Genomic DNA, 16,399 nt, shown 5'->3' with positions numbered 1-16,399 from the left:
TTCTGTGAATTGTTTTCTTATTATCATTAGCTCCTAATCAAAGGGCTCTGATTGTGACACACACACTCTTTCTCACACTCTAGAAGTCTATAGCAGACACTGATAGACGGATGGTCAGTGAAAGATGATCCATCCACGCTCTGTGTGTGGGTATTGACCGGTGTGGAGGAAAGACCTGAGATGGACCCCAGAGAGAAGCACCATTCTGGGCTAGGTTCAGGACTGTCCACCCCCGCCCTAGAGCCAACCCACATGCATTACTGAAAACCCACGTCTTTCCTGCCTCCGTTGCAGCTTCCATCCTCCAACACCCACTCTCTCTTTCCTGCTTCCACTAAGGAGTTAGTGTGTGTGTGTGTATACGTGCAGGGCCAAGGTTTTTTGGCCAGTCCCCACAACAAATAACAATATTTCCAGGGTTTAGGGTAAAACATACAGTTAGGCATATTGTTACAATTAGTCTTACATTTTGGGTTAGGTGTTAGGTCTAGGTTAAGTTTAGGCACAACAGTAAGGTTATTTAGGTTAGGGTTATGTTTAGGGCTATGGGATAAGGATTTCTGGGTTTCCAAAAGGATAGAACAACAATCATTGAAGCGTGTGTGTGCGTGTGTGTTCAATCCAGGTTTGTGTGTGCGTGGGTGTGTGTTTGATCCAGGTATATGTGGGTGTGTGTTAGATCCAGGTATGTGTGTGGGTATGTTTTGGATCCAGGTCTGTGTGTGTGTGGGTGTGTGTTTGACCCAGGTATATGTGGGTGTGTTAGATCCAGGTATGTGTGTGGGTATGTTTTGGATCCAGGTCTGTGTGTGTGTGGGTGTGTGTTTGACCCAGGTATATGTGGGTGTGTGTTAGATCCAGGTATGTGTGTGGGTATGTTTTGGATCCAGGTCTGTGTGTGTGTGGGTGTGTGTTTGACCCAGGTATATGTGGGTGTGTTAGATCCAGGTATGTGTGTGGGTATGTTTTGGATCCAGGTCTGTGTGTGTGTGGGTGTGTGTTTGACCCAGGTATATGTGGGTGTGTGTTAGATCCAGGTATGTGTGTGGGTATGTTTTGGATCCAGGTCTGTGTGTGTGTGGGTGTGTGTTTGACCCAGGTATATGTGGGTGTGTGTTAGATCCAGGTATGTGTGTGGGTATGTTTTGGATCCAGGTCTGTGTGTGTTGGTGTAATAATGTGGGTTTTGAATGAATGAATGGCAACATGGCAGGTTTTGAGAAGGGTTATTTGTATTCATTTGGCTCCAAGCTGGAGGTAGTGTACATGCGTTTGTGCGTTTTCGTTTCTTTGACCGGATTAGGAACAGAGGCCCTCACAAGGAGAGTAAAACATGAAAATCATGAAAACATGAGGGTAATGTTAGAAATGGGGTTACTTTTAGGTTCAGGCATTGCAGGTTAGATTTAGGCATTACGGCTAGGTTAAGTTCAGGCATCAATTTTAGGTAACTGAGGTTAAGTTTAGTGGGGATTGTGTCCCACAAGGATAGAAATACAAGGCGGTTTGTGTGACTTGTCCTGCTGTCACCTCCCAGGCTGGCTCCTTTCCAGAGGTTACTGAGGGTAGTAATGTGGTGTGAGCTGGAAACAGACATCATGGTCACAATGTCTGAGTGATATACACACACACGCACACACACATCTGTCACACACTGACTGACTGAGTTACGTCAACATGTTTTTTTCGTCTTACTCCACTGCCAGCGAAAAAGATAGCAAGCATATTAAAGTGACCTACAGAGTCCTCTCAGGAACAACAGCCCTACCAACTGTTCTATCAGTGCTGAACGTCAGGGATTCTGTCTGCTGAAGGGCAGTCGATTTTAAAATAAACAAAACAGTTTATTGTGTTTATCTGTCAATAAACTGACAGATAAACTGACAGTTTATCTGTCAGTTTATTGTGTTACATCAGTCCTGTACATGATGATAATGTGTGTGAGAGTAGAGTTAGTCCAGCTGTCATTGGTGAGTGTCAGTACTGTTTTTCCAGGTGTCATTGATGTTACCTTGTGTGTCAGTACTGATAGTCCAGGTGTCAGTGATGTTACCATGTGTCAGTACTGTAATTCCAGGTGTCGGTGATGTTATCGTGTGTGTCAGTACTATTACTCCAGGTGTCAGTGATTTTACCGTGTGTCAGTATTGTTATTCCAGGTGTCAGTGATATATCTGTGTGTGTCAGTTCTGTTAGTCCAGGTGTCAGTGATGTTACTGTTTGTCCTTCAGATGAGACGTGTCCTGCTAATGTGTGGGACTCCAAGAACCGCGGGGTAAACGGAACCCAGAGAGGACAGATCATCTGGAGCCTGGACCCTGGACCTTACTTAATGGAGCGTGAGTAGTGTGGTGTAGTACTGGGATGTATGTAGGTGAGTAGTGTGGTGTGGTACTGGGGTGTATGTAGGTGAGTAGTGAGTAGAGTGGTGTAGTGCTGGGATGTACGTAGGTGAGTAGTGAGTAGTGTGATGTAGTAAGGGGATGTATGTAGGTGAGTAGTGAGTAGAGTGGTGGGGTACTGGGATGTATGTAGGTGAGTAGTGAGTAGTGTGATGTAGTAAGGGGATGTATGTAGGTGAGTAGTGAGTAGTGTGGTGTAGTACTGGGATGTATGTAGGTGAGTAGTGAGTAGTTTGATGTAGTACTGGGATGTATGTAGGTGAGTAGTGAGTAGTGTGATGTAGTACTGGGATGTATGTAGGTGTGTGTTAGTGTGGATTGTGTTAGTATGTGATGTGTAGTAGTGTGGTGTGTTAGGTGTGTGTAAGGATTAGTGTTAGTTTAAGGGTTACACTTTTCTAATGTCTCTTTATTGTTGTTACTCACAGTCATATAGAAGCTAGTAAGTATGCTTGAGTGTTTAGTGTATACACAGCCTGGTTTATATTCAGGAGCTGCAGTCTAGTAGTCAGAACATTTGACCCGTGACCAAAAGGGAAAACAGTTAAAACAAAAAGGTTTCTAGATGGAATTCCTGTGCCGACAAGGTTCAACATCTGTGGTTCGGTCCCTGAGCAAGGCAGGCGACTGTAATTGCTCGCCAGGTCAGTGGAGAATTAGAAAGTGTTCCCAGTCAACTTACCTGATCACGTCAATGTTTGTTTCCCATCAGCTGAGACTAAGATCTGCTTTAAGTACTACCATGGAGTAAGTGGAGCCCTGAGAGCCACAACCCCCTGCATCACAGTCAAGAACCCTGGTGTCCCTGTGAGTACCGTGCGTGTGTGTGTGTGTGTGTGTGTGTGTATGCGCGTGTGTGTGTGTGCGTGTATGTGTTTGTGTAGAATGTGTGCAAGTCTTCCTGTGAAAAGGTGTTAATGTATTAGGTAAATGTATCCCAGGTAGTGTAATCTGTGGCCAGCTTGTCTGTCTCTGCATGTTGTTTAGAGAAAGAGGTGTTTTTATATGCTGGCTGCTCCACAGAGAAACTCATGTGTGCTGGCATTCAGAGAAGCAGAGACGCCCATGATTCTAGTTGCAGCCACTCTAGTGAAAGGCAGCTTGAATAAGCTGGATACAGCAGTTATGCATTTCCTGTTTCTCTCGCTTCACCCGCTCCCTCCCCCTCTCCCCCTCACACAGACCCTTTTCCACCCCTCCTTCCTTCCCTATCACATCTTGAGGTCAGTAATACCAGCTGGCCCAAATTAATTTGATGTGAAATTCAGAGCGTTAATCCTCCAATGGGACAGGAACGTCTGGCGGGGGGCCATCTTGGTTTTATGACAGGATCAGACTGATTACCAGATGCCCCAGTCCACCTGATCTGCCCTAAATATCTCCAGCTCCATATCTCTCACTCCAGCCTTACTGTATCCCCCCAGCCAGCATATGTCTCCATATTATTTTGGACTAATACACTGTTTAAGAGTGTATTAAAGCATGGATGGTGCTATATAATACTGGTTTACAGGTATAATAATCCTGGTATATTTAAGCAATATGGTGCAAAGGTGTATGGCCTAGTGCAAATATACCATGGATAAGAGTTATTTTTGTCCGCAACACAGTCACACTCACCATCCTGTATCAATCTGGCCCTCCTGTATCAATCTGGCCCTCCTGTATCAATCTGGTCCCCCTGTATCAATCTGGTCCCCCTGTATCAATCTGGCCCTCCTGTATCACCTTACCATCCTGTATCAATCTGGCCCTCCTGTATCTATCTGGCCCTCCTGTATCACCTTACCATCCTGTATCAATCTGGCCCTCCTGTACAACTCTTACCATTCTGTATCAATCTGGCCCTCCTGTATCACCTTACCATCCTGTATCAATCTGGCCCTCCTGTATCACCTTACCATCCAGTGTCACCTTACCATCCTGTATCAATCTGGCCCTCCTATATCACTCTTACCGTCCTGTATCACCTTACCATCCAGTGTCACCTTACCATCCTGTATCAATCTGGCCCTCCTATATCACTCTTACCGTCCTGTATCACCTTACCATCCAGTGTCACCTTACCATCCTGTATCAATCTGGCCCTCCTATATCACTCTTACCATCCTGTATCAATCTGGCCCTCCTGTATCACCTTACCATCCTGTATCACTCTTACCATTCTGTATCACCTTACCATCATGTATCAATCTGGCCCTCCTGTATCAATCTGGCCCTCCTGTATTAATTTACCATTCTGTATCACCTTACCATTCTGTGTTATTCTCACCATTATGTACTGTATCATTCACCTTCCTGTATACTGTGGCTTGTTTCCTTTCCAGGTTGGAGCGGAAGGTCAAGCAGAGGGCCAGTCAGCCACAGAGAACTGTCGGAAACTTGTCAGCTTTACTTTGTCAGGCAAGTTGTTGCCGCTTAGTGGTGATACAATTTCCAACACTGGTCTGGTGTGACCTGCACTTCCACCCTGTGGCTGAAATGTGTTACTGCACTTGATTATTTATTCACTCTTCTAGAACACCTGCTAACTGTTGACTGTAAAAGTGTTCGTAATATGATGTTGATACAATGTAATGAAGTATATTTACTCTGTATTTACAGTATTAATGGTATGTCCCTCTGTGTAGATATCCATGCGTTGGGTCTTAAAAAGGGGATGTTTTTCAACCCGGACCCCTACCTGAAGATGTCCATCCATCCTGGGAAGAGGAGTGGCTTCCCCACCTTTACACACCACGGACAGGAGAGACGCTCTGCCATCATCTCCAACACCACCAACCCTGTCTGGCACGGAGAGGTTGATACCCACACACACCTACCTGCACGCATGTACTCACAAACACACACACACACACACTCTCATTCTGTGTTGTCCAGTGTAACTTTCTGATAAAACTTCTATACTGTAAATTCATCATCTGATGTATCTAGTGATGGCCAGACAGGTCTTCATTACCATTTTTCTGGCAGCAGGATATTATGCTAGCAGCGCTAACTCAGATTTTATTTTCAAAATAAAAACCATAATTGAAATATATAAAGCAATATAGTTAAGTCTAGTCTGTACATTTTATGTTTAATGTCCGTTACAATATTGTTCTTTTCATTTTTACAGACTCGATTGTTAACTATATTGCCTTATCAATTTCAATGATGGCTTTTATTGTGATGAAGAAAATCTGAGTGCTGCCAGCATAATATCCTGCTGCTAAAACAACGCTAATGAAGCCTCGTTGGGCCACTCCTAGATGTATCTTTCTCTGTCTCTCCATGTTCTTTCTCTCTTTTTCACTTTATCTCTCACTCTCTCTCTGTCTCTTTTAGAAGTACACGTTTGTGGCTCTGATGACAGATGTCTTGGAAATCGAGGTGAAGGATAAGTTTTCTAAAAGCCGACCAATCATCAAGCGTTTCCTGGGTCAGCTGACCATACCAGTTCAGCGGCTTCTGGAGAGGCCTAACCCAGAGTGAGTGACACCCCCACACACATTTTATATACTTCATGTGAATCCACAAATTATTGTTAAGATCTTTGTTGTTTAAAATTATTTTTTACACGAATGGGCAGCAAGTCACACAAGCATCCCCCACACAACCTTTCAACAGTATGTAGTAAATAGTAATTACTGTAACCACTTATGTAACCATTTAAACAGCGCTGATTGGTTCATGTTGACGAAGAACTGTGGCTAAATGTTTTTTTGTAATGTGTGACCTCTGACCTCATGACCAAAGCGACCTGCCGCTGAGTTATAGCCTATGCCGTCGTCTGCCTACGGACCACGTGAGTGGCCAGCTGCAGTTCCGTGTGGACATGACCTTTGGACATGACGGTAAGCGGTTCGGGGGGCTGAACCACTTTAACATGTGTAAGATGGAGGGTTGTGTTGGTCTGATTGTATATGTTGGAATAACATGTCTGACATGCTGACTGGGTTTAGTACAGATCTCAGAAACAACCATCAGTCAAGAGCAGAACGTTTTGGAGTAGGGAGTTGAACCCTGGTCTCCAGTGTGAAGAGGGGTTATTCGCCGATCAGCCATAACATTATGACCACCTGCCTAATATTGTGTAGGTCCCCCCTTTGCCGCCAAAACAGCCCTGACCCGTCAAGGCATGGACTCCACTAGACCTCTAAAGGAGTGCTGTGGTATCTGGCACCAAGACGTTAGCAGCAGATCCTTTAAGTCCTGTGAGTTGCGAGGTGGCGTCTCCGTGGATCGGACAGGTTTGTCCAGCACATCCCACAGATGCTTGATTGGTTTGAGATCTAGGGAACACCTTGAACTCGTTGTTTGGTTCCTCAAACCATTCCTGAACCATTTTTGCTTTGTGGCAGGGCACATTATCCTGCTGAAAGACCAATAGCATCAGGGAATTCTGTTTATATGAAAGTAACATCCACATGGATGGCAGGACCCAAGGTCATTGCCCAAAGCCTCACACTGCCTTCGCCGGCTTGTCTTCTTCCCATAGTGCATCCTGGTGCCATGTGTTCTCCAGGTAAGCGATGTACATGCACCCGGCCATCCACGTGATGTAAAATAATTCATCTGACCAGGCCACCTTCTTCCATTGCTCTGTGGTCCAGTTCTGATGCTCAGGGGTCAGCATGGGCACCCTGACTGGTCTGTGGCTACGCAGCCCCATAAGCAACAAACTGCGATGCACTGTGTGTTCTGACACCTTTCTAAAAGTACCAGCATTAACTTTTTCTGCAATTTGAGCCATAGTAGCCGGTCTGTTGGATCTGACCACACGGGCCAGCCTTCACTCCCCACATGCATCAATGAGCCTTGGCCGCCCATGGTCCTGTCGCCAGTTTACCGCTTTTCCTTCCTTGGACCACTTTTGATAGGTACTGACCACTGTAGACCGGGAACACCCCACAAGGGCTGTAGTTTTGGAGATGCTCTGACCCAGTCGTCTAGCCATCATAATTTGGCCCTTGTCAAAGTCACTCAGGTCCTTACGCTTGCGCATTTTTCCTGCTTCTAACACATCAACTTCGAGGACAGAATGTTCACTTGCTGCTTAATATATCCCACCCACTGACAGGTGCCATGATCACTTCACCTGTCAATGGTCATAATGTTATGGCTGATCGGTGAATGTGTCTAATCCAGGGGTGTTATCACTGGGCTCTGCAACCTGTGTCTTATTTTTTCACCAAAGAGGTATTTTATTTATTAAAATTTGGTTTCACCATTAAAGGGATGGAAACAGAGAAATGGAAAATGCGGGCATCGCTTGAGAGGACGCCTTTAGGAGCATTCCATCATGATGACCTTCACCTCCTTCTCTCCTGGTCTGATTCTCTTCTGTACTAACTCCTCCCTCCTCTTCTCACTCACTCCTCTCTAACAGAGGGTTCTCCTGATGCCATGGGTTCCATCCTGGGCTCGTCAGTGAACGGGGACCCTGGGAGTCCCTCTGATGACGAGGACATGCCCCAGCCCTCCTCCAGGGCCCGAGGCCCCTCCCCTACTGGGTCCGACACCTCCCTGCACAACGTAGAGGGTCATGTGGAGAGGGAGGTGGACATATGGAGGGACACAGAGTGGCTGGAGGGGGAGCAAGACGCCCAAGGTAGAGGTCCCCAAAGCTGGGTTGCTGTCATGAGTCTGTCTGTAAAGTTTATAAGATAATCAATGTCATTTAACAGGTAGTTTTATCCAAAGAGTAGTCTAACTGTTTGAATGCTCCGTCCAACTGTCGTACTGTTTGAATGCTCCGTTCACCTGTTCAGCTGTTTCAATGCTCTGCTTCAATGCTCAGTTCGAGGGCCTATACCTCCCTTTTTGTTGGGGTTTGTAAATGGGGTGCACTTTCTGTGGTACATTGCTGTGAACAGAAGACAATACCAGTATATCTAATGTAAGCTTGCCTAACTAGGTCTGGCTGTCCCAGGGACCCACACCCAAAGACAGGTGTCCCTCAACGACTACCTGGATGCCATTGAGGCCCCAAAAGGCCCTGGAGAGCGTCCCCTTGGCGCAGCTTCGCCAAAGCTGAGGTCCAGCTTTCCCACAGACACACGGCTCAGCGCCATGTTGCATATAGACTCTGATGAGGACGAGGAGGCAGGGCAACCAAGAGACCACCTTCCGTCTGACAGGAAGCCTATGCTGCCGCTTGAAAATGGAGTGCAAGGAACTGGCAAGCGAGCGGCGTCGCCTGAGCAGGGCCAGGGGAAAGAGGGGCCAGGGGTGAAGAGAGGAGACGGGGACGGGGAGCAGGGAGACCAAGCTGGGCCTGAAACAGGCGCTAGGGCCGCGGCAGGATCTGTGGCTCTGGTCAGAACCGGACCTGGGGCTGAGGCCAAGTCTGGGTCGTTTGTCGTGTCTGGTTCCAGAGCTGGTGACTCGCTATCTCCAATCCCTGAGTCTGGTGTGGCTGTGCAGGAGGTGGCAGAGGAGGTGGTTACAGAGGGCAGCCAGCTGCCAAAAAGCCCAGGGGGCACAGCACTTCAGGGGCCCCATAGAAACTCACTGCCTGCTGTTCTGAAGACATTCACTGCCCAGGTGAGTGATGGAAACAGACCAAACCTTACCAGAAAGCTTTTTTTACTGTACATTTCTGCTTTAGATGGAGTTAACTTTTTGTGTTTTAGGGATGAATGCTGCCTACAACAACACTTTTATCATGTTTATAGTTATTACATTATATTAGCAAGGAATAATGCTTTACTGCATTTTCAGAATGGAGAGAAGGAAGACCAAGTTGCGCCTAAAGCAGAGGAGGAGGCGGCGGAGTTATCCAGTGAGGGAGGAAGTGCCATCGCAGCTGTCACACCAACCAGGAATGGCGTTGATCAGGGAGGCGGGGACTCTGGCTCTGATGTCACAGGAGCGAGGACTGCTGGCCCATCCAACGCGGAGGAAGAGGACAGGGAGATCTGGCAGAGGAGGCAGAGTATGCAGGCATCTGGGGGCGTGGCTTTGGAGGAGGGGGCGCAGCCTCCTGAGGCCGGTCAGGGTGACTCTGAAGGGGGTGGGGAGGAAGGTGAGACTGACCGTGTTTCTTTAGGGTTGACTAAGAGGAGGCACGGAATACCTCCTCTTCATCATAATGAGGATCTTTTTTTTTGTGACGCTCAGGGTTTTGTTGTTAATTATTTCGGTACTGCCCTCCTGCAATCTGAAAAACACTCAATTAAGTTGGACGTACGGTAGTTCACGGGCCAGTCTTTATCTCTGCAAGCCCAAGCGAAGAGATGTCTGTTTTTCAGGTCCTTAATGAACTTACATACTTAAACTGCAGTGGGTTTGTAATAAGGCTTTAGAGAGATAATTATTTTCCATGGTCCACTGAGGGTTGTGTGTTCATCTTCTCAACCCTGCGTGACATTTTTGGCTAGGGGTGATGTGATGTATCAGGAGGGACACATTATGGAATGTAAAAAAAAAAGAAGCAGTAATTAACTTTGGTTGGGTTTGTGTGTGTGTGTGTGTGTGTTTAGCGTGTAGGGCCACCGTGTGATTTTAAGGTTTTTCTTTCTCCTCGTCGTGCATAGGCCCCACAGATCAAGTCAACGGTCACCCGTCTGTCCGCTCGCTGCCTTCCGTCCGTAACGACATCGGCCGCTACCAGAGAATCGATGAGCCACTTCCACCGAGTGAGTAGCGCGTGTCAAACAAACCACGTCGCTGCGGTTGTGAAACCGAGAGTGATCCCTGACAGAATCGATTGACTTAGCGATAGCATCAAAACGGGGGTCGGACTCATGGTGAATCTGTTGGTTTGTCGGCTGCGCTCGTGTCTCTGTCTGTCAGCACTTGTGTCTATATGTATGCGATGTATTTTAGTTTGTGTGGGCGTTCAACACTGCTGTGTGTGTTCCAGACTGGGAGGCCCGCATTGACAGTCACGGTCGCATCTTCTACGTGGACCACGTGAACCGGACCACCACCTGGCAGAGACCCACCGCCCCGCCGGCCCCGCAGGTCCTCCAGAGGTCCAACAGCATACAGCAGATGGAGCAGCTGAACCGCAGGTCACCAGCATAAGGAAGACGTGGGCAGACGCACGGACAGAACCACGCGTGCGCCGACGCTAACGCTTCTGTCGTCCCCACAGGTATCAGAGCATCCGCAGGACAATGACCAATGAGAGAGGGGCAGAGGAGCCCAACGCCCCTGCCGACGTGCCCCAGGATGAGACGGACGTCACGCAACATGCTGTCCCAGGTAACCGCTAGTCCACGAACCCCTCGAGAATACTCTGCGTGTTCAGGTTGGTTGCTAATGAAACGGAAGACCTGGTCAAAACACGTGGAATGAATTTGATTATTAACTTGGGTGTGTGCGCGTGTGTGTGTGTTCCAGAATATCGTCGTGACGGCGTGGTGGCTCAAGCTAGCTCGCGTTCTCGCCTCAGTCTGCTCCTCCAGTCTCCAAGCGCCAAGTTCCTGACCAGCCCAGACTTCTTCACCGTGTTGCATTCCAACCCTGTGAGTTCATCAAGTCGTCCGTCAATTCATACATCAATACATTTATCCGTCGTCCTATAAAACCATCCATATTTCCATTCATTTCTACTTACATTCATTTGTAGATTTATGCATTTAATCAAGCATCCATTTATTCATCCTTCTAACATTCGTCCATCCATTCAGTGCTAGATTTGTCTTCTACTATTACCTATGATTGTACTATATAGACTACTGGATATCAAAAATAACATATACATACTATATAATAATGATACTATATATGATATAATATATAATCATTAAACTAAATAAGTAGTAATTACATTATACACCTTCCTCTTCTATTTCCTCCTCTTCTCCCCTCCTCATTGGATGCTACTCTCTCTGTTTCCCAGAGTGCCTACCGCATGTTTACGAGCAACACCTGCCTGAAGCACATGATCAGCAAGGTGCGTCGTGACACGCACCACTACGAACGCTACCAGCACAACCGGGACCTGGTGACCTTCCTCAACATGTTCTCCAACAAACAGCTGGATCTACCCAGGGGCTGGGAGATGAAGCACGACCAGACTGGCAAGGCAGGCACCTCTCCTCTCTCCCACCCGTCCGTCGCTTCGTCCCTGCGTAGCTCCCTCTTTCCTGCCGCTCAGCCCTGAATTCTCCTCACATTCTGTGTCTCTCCGCAGCCTTTCTTTGTGGATCACAACTGCCGAGCGACTACGTTCATCGACCCGCGCCTCCCTCTGCAGAGCAGCGTCCGTCCCAGCAGTCTCCTGGCCCACCGGCAACACCTGACCCGGCAGCGGAGCCACAGCGCCGGGGAGGTCAGCCCGCGGCATATGGTGCGGCACAGGCCCAGAACGCACGCACACACACACACACAGACCGACACGTTCACCTGTGACCCCTCTGCTCTCTAGGTGGGTGAAGACCCTCGCCACTCCTCCTCAGGCCCCCCCGTTCTGCCACGCCCCTCCAGCACCTTCAGCTCGGTGGCAAACCGGAGCCAGTACCATGACCCGGTACCAGTGGGTGAGTGGACACACAAACACGCACGCAGGTACACACGAACCCACCAGCGGCTCATTTTGGCCTCGGCTCTTTCTCTCTTCAGCTTACAACGACAAGATAGTGGCGTTTCTACGCCAACCCAACATCTTTGAGATCCTGCAGGAAAGGCAGGCGGAGTTCATCAGAAACCACTCGCTCAGGTCGGAAACCCTTCTCCTAACACCCCCATCTTTAGCAGTCACTCAATCAATCCATCGATCAAATGTATTTCATAAAACAAGTTATTTTACTTTTCCTTCAGTAGCCCAGCAGTTGTGAAACCTCTATTAATGGACCCCCCCCCCCCAGATAGCCCATTTGTTGTACTGCAGAGGACAGCTGATTCTAATTATTTTTCATGCCTTTGACTAAATCAATTAGGTCAGATCATTGAGAATGTTTTCGGTCTCGGAGGAGAGGTTTGACAACCACCGGTCAACCTGCCAGCCCTTGTCTTCTCTTCTCCAAACCTTGTGCCCTCTGTCGCACCGTTTGTTCTCCGGTCAGGAGATAATATTGTTAATTGAGCACGTTGGCAATCAGCTAAATGTTCAAAGGACCCGTCTTGTTCTCAGGGAGAAGGTGCAGCTGATCCGTAATGAAGGAGCCTCTGGATTGGCCCGACTGTCAGGAGATGCTGAGCTGGTCATCCTGCTCAGGTTAGCTAATGACATGCCTCCTCCTGCCTCACGCATGCCTCTCAGAAACAAAAAGCACACTACAGGGCTTTGGGTTCGACACCAGAAGACTTGTGTTAGCTACCTGACCCAACACGTGTAGGTTTGACTCACTCGTCTCTGCAGCTAAGTGACATCATCTGTCTGTTTGTTTACTTCTCTCTGGCAGCCTTTTTGAGGAAGAAGTGATGTCATATGTCCCTCCCCATGCCTTACTGCACCCCGGCTACTGCCAATCACCACGGAGTTCTCCCGTGCCCTCCCCTCAGAACTCACCAGGTGAGCCGGATAAACCAGACCTCTCGCTCTCCACTCTGTATCTATCTCATCACTCTCACCACTCTGTCTCTCTCTCACCATTCTGTCTCTCTCTCACCATTCTGTCTCTCTCTCACCATTCTGTCTCTCTCTCACCATTCTGTCTCTCTCTCACCATTCTGTCTGTCTCTCTCACCACTCTGTATCTCTCTCACCACTCTGTATCTCTCTCACCACTTTGTATCTCTCTCACCACTTTGTATCTCTCTCACCACTCTGTCTCTCTGTCACCACTCTGTCTCTCTGTCACCACTCTGTCTCTCTCTCACCATTCTGTCTCTCTCACCATTCTGTCTCTCTCTCACCATTCTGTCTCTCTCACCATTCTGTCTCTCTCTCTCACCATTCTGTCTCTCTCTCTCACCATTCTGTCTCTCTCTCTCACCATTCTGTCTCTCTCTCTCACCACTCTGTCTCTCTCTCACCAATCTGTCTCGGTCTCACCAATCTGTCTCGGTCTCACCAATCTGTCTCGGTCTCACCATTCTGTCTCGGTCTCACCACTCTGTCTCTCTCTCACCAATCTGTCTCGGTCTCACTCTGTCACCGTCAGTGTTGATGTTACTCTCAATGTCATTATTTTCTTCTCTTGAACAAACTTTCAATGTCTTTCTCACTTCATTTTGCATTTTGTAGCTGTCTCTCCCTCTCTGGCTGAATATCCGATTGTTTAGGATAACATTAGAAGTCTACTTTACTCATTAAATTCCCAAGGTGCATGCCTGGTTTATTCCAATGTTAGTGTATGACAAATTAAGTTTGCCCTCATCAAGCTGAAATTGCCCACAATCCACCAGGCTTTCCCATGAAGGACATCCAATGTCCATCACAACCAAGTCTGTGAAAGAAAGCGAGCTGGTGAAGAATTGATCTCATTTGGTCGAATCTCCCTCTTTGTTTGTAGGGAAAGCACTCTCCTCTCTGACATGATATGCCCGTTTCCCCAGGAACGCAGCGAGCTAACGCCCGCGCTCCGGCCCCCTACAAGCGAGACTTCGAGGCCAAACTGCGTAACTTCTACCGCAAGCTGGAGACCAAGGGCTATGGCCAGGGCCCAGGGAAGCTGAAGTATGTGCTGCTGTGCTGGGGTCTCCGCTATCAACATAACACACGGCCGCATGTATATAGACTGTCACATTTTGGCCACCGATGGGGAGTGTCATTCTGGTCCTGTGGTTCACTTGCATGACCTCTGTGCCCTCCTGCCCTTACCAGTCCCACTCTGTGTGTCTCTCTGCCTCCCCCCCTCCCCACCCCCAGGCTGATCATCCGCAGGGATCACCTCCTGGAGGACGCCTTTAACCAGGTGATGTGCTACTCCCGTAAGGACCTGCAGAGGAGCAAGCTGTACGTCAGCTTTGTGGGAGAGGAGGGGTGAGTCAGTCCCACGGGATTCTAGTACAAACAAATAAGACTGTAATGAAATAATAGAATGGCCCAATCTTAATAGAATAAAATAACAGAATAGAATCGGAGTAGAATGACATCACATTATATAATAGAGCAATGGTAAAGTTGCCCTCATTTGTGAATTAAGTGTTCTTGGTGAACCATGGTAAAATAAGAGCGTGGTTGTTCTGACACGATTTGCACCAAAACATGCCAGGCGTCCAGGGATCGTCGCGTCACCACCAGGACGCGCCGGTTTCTGGAAGTATTGACCGGTTGATCCGTTTCAGGCTGGACTACAGCGGCCCGTCCAGAGAGTTCTTCTTCCTGGTGTCGAGAGAGCTGTTCAACCCCTACTACGGCCTGTTTGAGTACTCGGCCAATGACACGTACACCGTGCAGATCAGCCCTATGTCCGCCTTCGTAGACAACCACCATGAGTGGTGAGTGACGAAGGGCTGCCGTGGGGTTCTGGGGCCGGACCCGTGATGGGCTGAGAGCTACTGGGCGTTACGGTCATTGGAGATCCACAGACGACCAGTGTATATAATGGTTCCCTTCATGAGAATAACTTCTCTTTCTCTACACAGGTTCCGCTTCAGTGGGAGAATCCTTGGCCTGGCTCTGATCCACCAATACCTGTTGGACGCCTTCTTCACCAGACCGTTTTACAAGGGCCTGCTACGCATGTATGTGTCCAACCCTCAGAGTGGAGTTACCAGACCTCCTGCCTAGAGCACCTCTATCTTTTTCTATTCTACTCTATTGACTGTATTCCGCTGTCTTCTGTTCTGCAGCCTGTGTGAGCTGAGTGACTTGGAGTATCTCGATGAAGAGTTCCACCAGAGTCTTCAGTGGATGAAAGACAACGACATAGAAGACATGTTGGACCTCACCTTCACCGTCAACGAGGAAGTCTTCGGACAGGTGTGTTTGCGTCTGTGTGCGTCTGTCTGTGTGTGTGTGTTGATGAGGATATGCTATCAACTGCACTGTATTTTGTGTAGATCACAGAGAGGGAGCTGAAGGTGGGTGGGGCCAACATCCCTGTGTCAGAGAAGAACAAGAAGGAGTACATAGAGCGCATGGTGAAGTGGCGTATCGAGAGGGGAGTGGTACAACAAACAGAAAGTCTGGTCCGCGGCTTCTACGAGGTACATTCAAAACAGGGAATTCATTTATACAGATATATATGCGCAATATATTGTGGGCCATTTAAGTTTTTTTAATGATGGAGGGAAACAGGCGAGTGGTCTAAAATAGCTATAGCCTGAATGTGAAGCTGTATATTGAAGCTGTATATGTGTACCAAAGCCAGCATCTTAGACACCATTCTAGGTTAAAGGGATTAAAACATGTAGGGCCGGTTTTGCAGACACGGATTAACCCTAGTACTGGACTAAAAAAATCAAGCCCAGTGGAGAAGTTCAGTGTCCAGACTTAATCTTTGTCCAGAAAAGCATCCCGTAATGATATATTTGTAACCCAGAGTAACTCAGCAATACAATGTCATCACACACATCACACATGTCATAACACACATCACACATGTCATCACACACATTTTATAACACACATCACACGTCATCACACACGTCATAACACACATCACACATGTCATCACACACATGTCATAACACACATCACACATGTCATAACACACATCACACGTCATCATCACACATAATCACATGTCATCACATACATCACACACATCATCACAAATGTCATAACACACATCACACGTCATAACACACATCGCATGTCATCACACGTCATCACACACACGCCACGCAGGTGGTGGATGCCAGGCTGGTGTCCGTGTTTGATGCCAGGGAGCTGGAGTTGGTGATCGCCGGCACTGCTGAGATAGACCTGGCGGACTGGAGGACCCACACAGAATACAGAGGAGGTATGTGGGTCCGAGGTGACACAGGAAATGGTGTGAGGGACGGGTGGAGATGCCATGGGAAGATAAGGGCAGACAGTGGGACACAGACAGGTTAGACCAGGGATGACCAGAGGGAGACTGGCGGAGAGCAGGGGAAAGGAGGTGCGCTGGGGGAGACGGGGAATACTTTCTGCTAGTACATGTATTTTACGATGAGTGAGAGCTCCTGGA

General features: G+C 48.1%; 1 protein-coding gene across 4 annotated transcripts in view; it reads left to right on the top strand.

Moving 5' to 3' along the window:
- hecw2b (HECT, C2 and WW domain containing E3 ubiquitin protein ligase 2b) overlaps positions 1-16,399 on the top strand; it is a 35,004-nt gene that overhangs the window by 14,495 nt on the left and 4,110 nt on the right. For 2 of the 4 annotated variants that reach the window (XM_010891103.5, XM_029116477.2), the window contains exons 3-28: positions 2,232-2,339; positions 3,115-3,209; positions 4,730-4,805; positions 5,033-5,202; positions 5,730-5,872; positions 6,141-6,238; positions 7,774-7,995; positions 8,302-8,930; positions 9,108-9,411; positions 9,923-10,024; positions 10,252-10,402; positions 10,486-10,595; positions 10,734-10,858; positions 11,236-11,421; positions 11,530-11,685; positions 11,764-11,875; positions 11,958-12,054; positions 12,469-12,552; positions 12,740-12,849; positions 13,836-13,956; positions 14,149-14,262; positions 14,568-14,720; positions 14,868-14,966; positions 15,075-15,204; positions 15,285-15,431; positions 16,075-16,189. In XM_010891103.5, coding sequence (XP_010889405.2) covers positions 2,232-2,339; positions 3,115-3,209; positions 4,730-4,805; positions 5,033-5,202; positions 5,730-5,872; positions 6,141-6,238; positions 7,774-7,995; positions 8,302-8,930; positions 9,108-9,411; positions 9,923-10,024; positions 10,252-10,402; positions 10,486-10,595; positions 10,734-10,858; positions 11,236-11,421; positions 11,530-11,685; positions 11,764-11,875; positions 11,958-12,054; positions 12,469-12,552; positions 12,740-12,849; positions 13,836-13,956; positions 14,149-14,262; positions 14,568-14,720; positions 14,868-14,966; positions 15,075-15,204; positions 15,285-15,431; positions 16,075-16,189 — 3,957 coding nt within the window. Of the gene's footprint in view, positions 1-2,231; positions 2,340-3,114; positions 3,210-4,729; positions 4,806-5,032; positions 5,203-5,729; positions 5,873-6,140; positions 6,239-6,533; positions 6,635-6,882; positions 6,910-7,773; positions 7,996-8,301; positions 8,931-9,107; positions 9,412-9,922; positions 10,025-10,251; positions 10,403-10,485; positions 10,596-10,733; positions 10,859-11,235; positions 11,422-11,529; positions 11,686-11,763; positions 11,876-11,957; positions 12,055-12,468; positions 12,553-12,739; positions 12,850-13,835; positions 13,957-14,148; positions 14,263-14,567; positions 14,721-14,867; positions 14,967-15,074; positions 15,205-15,284; positions 15,432-16,074; positions 16,190-16,399 lie in introns of those variants that run through there. The other 2 variants (XM_010891104.5, XM_013139955.3) reach the window with 2 other exon arrangements.

Source organism: Esox lucius, chromosome 22 (assembly GCF_011004845.1).
Source record: "Esox lucius isolate fEsoLuc1 chromosome 22, fEsoLuc1.pri, whole genome shotgun sequence".
Lineage (NCBI taxonomy): Eukaryota > Metazoa > Chordata > Actinopteri > Esociformes > Esocidae > Esox > Esox lucius.
Note: the sequence above shows the minus strand (reverse complement) of the source record. Positions and strands in the feature narration are given on the sequence as shown.